This window comes from Apaloderma vittatum, unplaced genomic scaffold, assembly GCF_000703405.1.
Source record: "Apaloderma vittatum isolate BGI_N311 unplaced genomic scaffold, ASM70340v1 scaffold26995, whole genome shotgun sequence".
NCBI lineage: Eukaryota > Metazoa > Chordata > Aves > Trogoniformes > Trogonidae > Apaloderma > Apaloderma vittatum.
Window position 1 is genome coordinate 70 of NW_009716908.1, and position 7,032 is coordinate 7,101.

The 7,032-nt window shown below is 40.0% G+C and overlaps 1 protein-coding gene across 1 annotated transcript; it reads right to left on the reverse strand.

Moving 5' to 3' along the window:
• Positions 1-2,802: 2,802 nt before the first annotated feature.
• Positions 2,803-6,957, reverse strand: BMI1 (BMI1 proto-oncogene, polycomb ring finger). Its single transcript, XM_009869721.1, has 9 exons — positions 6,846-6,957; positions 6,333-6,429; positions 5,554-5,609; positions 5,347-5,397; positions 5,003-5,111; positions 4,867-4,912; positions 4,248-4,346; positions 3,720-3,800; positions 2,803-3,621 (listed from the first exon to the last, which is right to left on the reverse strand). Exons 1-9 carry the CDS (start codon positions 6,955-6,957, stop codon positions 3,292-3,294), a joined length of 981 nt encoding a protein of 326 aa, XP_009868023.1. The 3' UTR covers positions 2,803-3,291.
• Between the last annotated feature and the right edge of the window lie 75 nt (positions 6,958-7,032).

Below are 7,032 nucleotides of genomic sequence, written 5' to 3' on the forward strand. Positions count from 1 at the left end.
TTTCTCTATCGGCACGTTTCTGCGTTCCTTCTCCCTCTTTTTGCCCGTCTTCTCCAGAAGCCTGTGGAGCTCTTTTTACGCTCCCTCTCGCTCGCTTTCCCCGAGGCTGGATCGTTACTGCCTATCCCCCATTCCGGCCGGGCACAAAAGCGCTGCTTGGAGCCACACGCAGCTGAACCAGGGCGGAAAATTTGTCGGACGAAGACAGAAAAACATTATTTTCCAGCGGGCGCAGACCGCCCCTGCCTCTGCCTTTGATCAGATCGCTTGTTGAACAAACTCAGAAAAACGCACCAGGCTTGGGCTTTATCCTTCGATCTGTATAAATGCAGCGTCGGATCGTGAAAAGATTCTTCTTACGCGCACCGAGCTGAGATTTCTTTCCCCAAAAGGGAGGATTTACGTACATTTGTAAGGCAATCCCTTCGCTAAAGTAGCTGCAAAGGAAGCTATTGTGAAACCGATGAGGTTGACACAGCAGCTTCGCAAGTAGAACATCAAGATGCTATCTTTGATCGCCCTCCCAATCGTGCTTAGCAATATATACGCATAGCAGTGCCATCTGCCTAGGGCCAGCAGCAAAACAAAAGTTTCACATGGCAGCACATTCTCGGCGGCTTCTGCAGCTCGGCAAGAGAGCTACTGAAAACGTTTGTTCTTTTTCTGACGGGAGATGTCAAATTGGGAGATGTCGAAAGTGCTGTAAGAGCTTAATAAACCTCGAGGGGAGTTATCCAACTCCAGTTTCATTGCTTTATGCTTCACGGACGCTCTACAAAGGCGGAGGATAGTTCACTTTTCATGCAAAAATTTGTAATTATCAGCTGCTTCCAGCATAAATAAGCGCTATTTGATGAGCGTGCTAACGTACTAGCCTCTGCTGCAGGTCCAGCGCTCGTCTTTGGGTGAATTAATTCAACCAGCACAGTGTGATTAACTCATATAGTCGAGGGAATCGTGCCAAGATAGACACTCGACCGCATGGAGAGATATCTTTACATTAAAACGCATTAAGTTCCACTCAGGCTTTATAAAGTAACCCAGGGCAGCACAGGCAGGACCTGGTACTCGCCACCACAAAAATCCTGTTCTTCTTTTCCCAGCCACTGCAGTTACACGTGGGCTAAGTTTGAAAAGACAAGAGGTAAAAGCTGTGCTTGCCTGGGATGTCAGAATACACCATTTGCTTATTTTCAAGAAAAATTTGGGCTCAAATAAAGAACAGCAAATGTTTTAGAGGCAGGCAACCAAAACAAATCATGGCAACTTCTAGGTATTATTTTTTTTTACCTTACTACTCTATTCTTCTTTTTTTTTGGTACCTTACTACTCTAGTTTTCTGTAATTTTTTGTATACCCTCGAAGACTTCCAATGAGAACAAGATACTTGCCCTTTAACACCACATTATGAAGAGAGGTCATTTGCTATTTTTTTTTCAATGAATTATCCCTTTTATTTGTTTATTTCTTTGATCAGCTATAAATGAAAGTTATTCGTGTATATAAAACTGAAGTTTTTACTGTTGAAATTGAACTGTACATGTTTACTACAGGAAAAAATATCAACTCTTGTTTAACAAGACATTATACATCAATAAGTAATAACCTTGCGGAGGATTTGCAATCACCTGATCTATAAAAACAAGCAGGACAAATAACAGCAATTTATATGCAAAAGTAATGATTTAATGACTATAAGCAAGACAAAGCAATAAGAATTGTGCTTCTTTTGCAGACTGGAGACAATGAAATGTTTAACTACAATTTTCCCGTACAAACATGAAACAATATCCATATAGAATAAACACCCTCACAAATGTATAACTGATGGGTGATGAACACACACAAAGTTCGACCAAAGCAAAGCACAAACTGAACAGTGTTCTGGGTTGTTCATATTTTATGGTGGAAAAGTTCCTTCTACTGAAAAAAATAATACCTTTAGAAGCCTCTAATAAAATGCACCTATTTGCAGGCCATCAAAGAGGAGGCATTCTCCACAATTTATTGGAAATATTAAAGTACCTGTTAAATTTTAATGAAGTTAGTACTGTACCATATACATATATATTAAAACAAATTTAGATAAAATGCCTTCATCTGGCAACTTGCTGGTTCCTTAAAATTTATACCAAATAGTTTATGGCTTCTATAATGATTCCATGTGCTTTTAAAAACACAGTCCCACCACACCAAAAAAAAATAAAAAAAAAGGTAAGCAAACAGGTCAAAGACTTCCATGCCCCTTAACTGTTGTTTTTGTGGTTTGTGGGCTTTTTTTTCACTGCATCACTTCAACATTTGGTAAAGTAAAAATATATCACTTGGAAAAAAAGACAAAGCCAGTAAATTTCTTTTAAGATTGCCAATTGCCTCCAAGTTATCAGAGACTTGAATGTGCTTTCCCAATACTGTAGCTCTCACACGCAAAGTGTTTTTCTTGCAGTATGAGCAAAGCTCAAACAGGCGGCATCTGCAAGGGTCGAACCAGTTTAGAAATTTAACAACCATATCATGAGTGCATGAAACACAATATTTTCTTTATAGTATTTATAAATATATCATACAATACTGTTTCCTGTTATGTCATATACCAATATGGCATTGTACAATAAGCATAATGCCATCTGATTCTTACAAAAGCGAATCATTTAAACAAGTCAGTAAATAAAACGGTAATACCCGCTTTTAGGCATACAGATTGTAAAACTGAAGTTTACTTTTCTTTTGATCGGTTCTGCGCAGCAACAGAGAAGTAAAAGATGCAACATAAGAATCAAAATGGCTAATACGCAAAAATTGTTATTCACAGTGACATGGCTACATATATGCATTATTATATGCATATTCTTTCCATTTGTTGGATTTCAAGATGAAAAAGCACTTGCTTTCTACAGGTTCACAAAACAGCATAAGAACAATAACAATTGAAGAGAACGCAATGGAGGAGTTAGTCTGGATTAACAAACTACTTCCCGGGATTTGTATCGACTTCTGGAGACTCCCGAGTCCAGACGATGGGGACGGAAACAACTCCGCATCACTCAGAACAGGTGAAGATGTAACTTTTGTTTGCTTCCCAGTCCTCTGAAAACAATTTACATTTCAATCTTGCGCTTCCATTAACGTCCATCCTGAATGTCACCTAGTCCGCCTTTTATAGCCAAGTTCAGTGTCACTACAAAAGAAAGCAATTTGGACGATAGTCACATGGATTAGCATCTATAAAGCTGTAATGGCATGAAGAGATCTATATAAAGGAGGGGCGGGGGCAGTAGCCTGGTTGGCACGTCAACCAGAAGAAGTGGCCGAGGAGCCATTTATTGATGTTTTCCGTGCTCTGTTGGTAAAGGAGGACTGGTGGTTACTGCTGGGGCTGCTGCTGGTGCCGTTCATGGTGCTGGAGATGTGGGGGAACTGGGGGTGAGGAGACTGAACGGGCGTGCTGGGGCTGGGCAGACAGGAGGAGGTGGAGGGGATTCCTCCTGCTGGGCTGCTCGCCTTGTCGCTCCCAGAGTCACTTTCCAGCTCCCCACTATTATTCAAGCCTTCCCTCTGGTGACTGATCTTCATCCTCTTGCAAGTAGGTCGGACCCGGTATTTCAAGGGGAGAGGCCCGTTCTGCAAGGCAAAGGGGAGACCCTGGTAAGCGCCCTCCCCGGGCCACAACCCGCATCCCGCCCCACTTTCCCTGGCGGATGCGCGCTGGCTGTACTCACCCGCCTCCAGGTATAGATGTACGCAATGTCCATTAGGGTGTAATAGTCCTTCAGAGGCTCCTCTTCATACATCACATCGATCTGTTCAAGATACAAATCCTTGCATTAGGTGCATCCAGGCATTTACCACTCGGATATGATTGCCTTGAGGTGAAAGTAGCCTTGCTGCCATATACATCAGAAAACTGAAAAAAATGCTATACCAAAACGAGCAGGGAACAGGGAACTTTCATATCTACTACTTCTGTTTTAAATATATTATGGAGCAATATCTTGAGACCTCGATATTTACAGCTTAAGAAAAAAATTTACAGACTGTCACCAAATTCCTCACAGAGGTATTTTAAAAATAATGTCAATAATCCCATCAATGTATTGTACACACCAGAAATACTTGGTAGCTAGCACTTGCTGAAAATAGCTGTAATGAGAAAGTGAGTGCTAAACAGCATTAGCAGGCTTAGAATAGCAAGACTAACGTAAAAATAAAAATAATTAAAAACTCCCCACTTGTTTCCCCACAAGTACCTGGAAAGTGTTAGGTATATCCATTTTACTCCGCAGGAACTTTCTTAGATGCATCACTGTCATTGCAGCTGGGCAGCGTAAATATCTTTTGTCATTCACCTGATGGCATAATAAAGAAAATCAGTCTACTGGCAACAAGCAGTTACTCCCATCAAAGGCGTTGTACTCCAGCATTTCTTTTTAAATATATTTTACTAAATTATTAACTATGATATAAGCATTTCTGCTGCTTTATAAGGAACAACAGAAATAAGCGGTAAATGACAGTTCCAGAATAAGTAATTAAATCACAAATAATTGTATATATAAAGATTTCTATCTCACAGTAAATCTCTTTCTACAATATATATGTATTACATATTGATTTTTAAAAATAAATAAATTATTGCAGAATCTGACAAAAAAAAAATCAGACTCCACTTAAAAAATACCTACTGTGTTACTTTTAATTTCAAGAAGTTGTTTACGTATACAGCTCCATGCAGATCTCTGACTCCTTCCATACCAAGCACCGTAAGAGCAGGTGTGCTTCTTTTGTTCTAGATACACATACCTATGTAATTTTTTCAGCTACAAACCTGCCCCAAAGATATGTTTCCTCTAAACCAAACTTATTTACCTCTTCCTTCGATTTTTCTTTCTCTTTATTTCCTTTTCGTTCCAGTCTGTGAGAAGAAATGAAACAATTACAGCAAACAATAATTATAGTTGCTATCAATCAGGTAAATGTAAAATATTGCCATTCTGGAACTTGCCTGTTTTGGTCAAAGAATTCAATGGATAAGCTTATTATCTCGTCGTCTGTTATAATTCTTTTGTCTTCATCAGCGACTTCTCCCCTGTCTTCATTAGAGCCATTGGCAGCTGTGAAGAAATATCCACAATAATTTACATTTTGAAATTCAAATCAGGAAGAATGGCAATTCTCAATAACAAGAAAAAAAATACGCATAGCAAGATTATGAATTAAAGCTATACCTAACTCTTAAAACAATAGACTCAGTATGCTGAATTTACTTCTTAAAATTCTGTCACGGTAATACATAATTTTTAGGTTAAAAAGGAAATTTTATTAAAGTTGCAAACAAGAGGCCTTTACCATCAGCCGACGGGTGAGCAGCATAAAAATCCCTTCTTCTTTTCATTTCATCTAGATGGAAGAGCACATATTTTTCTTTTAGCACATACTCTGTAACTCCTGGTATTGCTATAGGATAGCAGTATAGGATAGCAATTCTGGTTTTGTTTTTCTGGTCATCAGAAAAAAAACCAACAACAACCAAACAAAACTGATCTAACTACTTACTTTTGAAAAGGCCTGGTACTAGCTTGTATACTATATCTTGGAGAGTTTTATCTGACCTGAAAAAAGAAGAACCCCAAAGTATAAAATTAAGCAGATGAAGCAATATTTTAATCCAAGCAGCAGCTTCTCATTTATAATCTTTCACAACAATGAGGCATCTTCTACAGAGTGGGAGGCTAGTCATAAAAAGTTACCTTACAAGACCTTGTAATCAAACAAATACTGCTATAAAACAAAGCTCATCTGTGCTACCGCAACTGAAAAATAATCCTCTTGGACTGAAGGAACGCCTTAAAAACTACACGTCCTCCCTAGAAAGTAAGAAGAGCAAAGGGTAACACTGATGTGAAAAATACTTCTGAAAAGAAAAGCATGCTTTAAAGGCTTTTGCCTCCTATCTTGGAAAGTTTCAGCGAGAGTTTTTGTAACTTGGAGCTACGGGTGGACTGAAGCATGTCTGGAAGGTATAGAAAGCGGAGGTGAAAACTGTCAGGTCAGTACACATGAGAGCTGGAAAAAGGGAAGAAGCTAAGTGTATGCAAAAAAAAAAGGGGAGAAAAAAAAGAACAACAACTTTATGTCTTGCATCCAGGGAAACTTCAATTTCAATCAATGACAAAACTCCAAAGAGAGTGCATACACATGAGTTAGCTTGTAAATTGACAAGTCCTTTCAGATTTAAATTGCAGACCAAGAGATAACATCGACATGACTACTGCCAGTCTCCCCACAGAAAGTAAAGTAAGAGATGCAGAGAGCAAATTACATCTTTCTCCTACCTTATATTCAAAAGCGGCCGAGTTTTGTGAACTTGGACATCACAGATAGGACAATACTTGCTGGTCTCCAAGTAACGCACGATACAGGTCTTACAGACTGTAAGTCAAACACGAAAGTCTTTTAGTGATGGTCGTAGGTGACGCTCAGATATGCATAGATAGAGGTGCGATTTTTAAACTATACAAGCTAGAGCAAATCGTCCATTGTCAGCAGTGTGCTGCTTAAGCTAAACAAATACCCAAATAAGCTGCAATTACCATGAAAAGGAGACACTTAGAGTACATATATTATTACTTTAACAAAGACCGTAAGGCTATCGTCAGAAAAACTACACCGGCGGGCCACCGATTTCCCAGACGTCGGGGAGGCAGAGGGGCGTCGGTCTCAAGTACCTCGGGGGGTTTGGGCCTGGGTCGGCTTTTTTTTTTTTTTTTGGTGGTGTGTTCCCAGGATGCCGGGAAAGGTGGGAAGCGGCGGGGGAGAAACAACGCGAAGCGCCAGGTCGTACTTACAGGAGTGGAGGCACTCTATGATGGTTGTTGCATCAATGAAGTACCCGCCGCAGAGCACGCACATGAGATGGGGGTTTAGCTCGGTAATTTTGATTCTGGTCGTTCGGTGCATTTTGGCGTGGCGAGAGGCGGCTCTGAAAGACACACACAGACACAGAGAGAGAGAGAGAGAGAGAGGGAGGGAGAA

Coding starts and splice junctions, on each gene's coding strand:
- BMI1 (XM_009869721.1), bottom strand. CDS start 6,957: ATGCACCGAACGACCAGAATCAAAATTACCGAGCTAAACCCCCATCTC. Junction 5,610..6,332: donor CGGCCGCTTTTGAATATAAG/GTAGGAGAAAGA, acceptor TTCTTTTTTCAG/GTCAGATAAAACTCTCCAAG. Junction 4,347..4,866: donor AAGAAAAATCGAAGGAAGAG/GTAAATAAGTTT, acceptor TTATGCCATCAG/GTGAATGACAAAAGATATTT.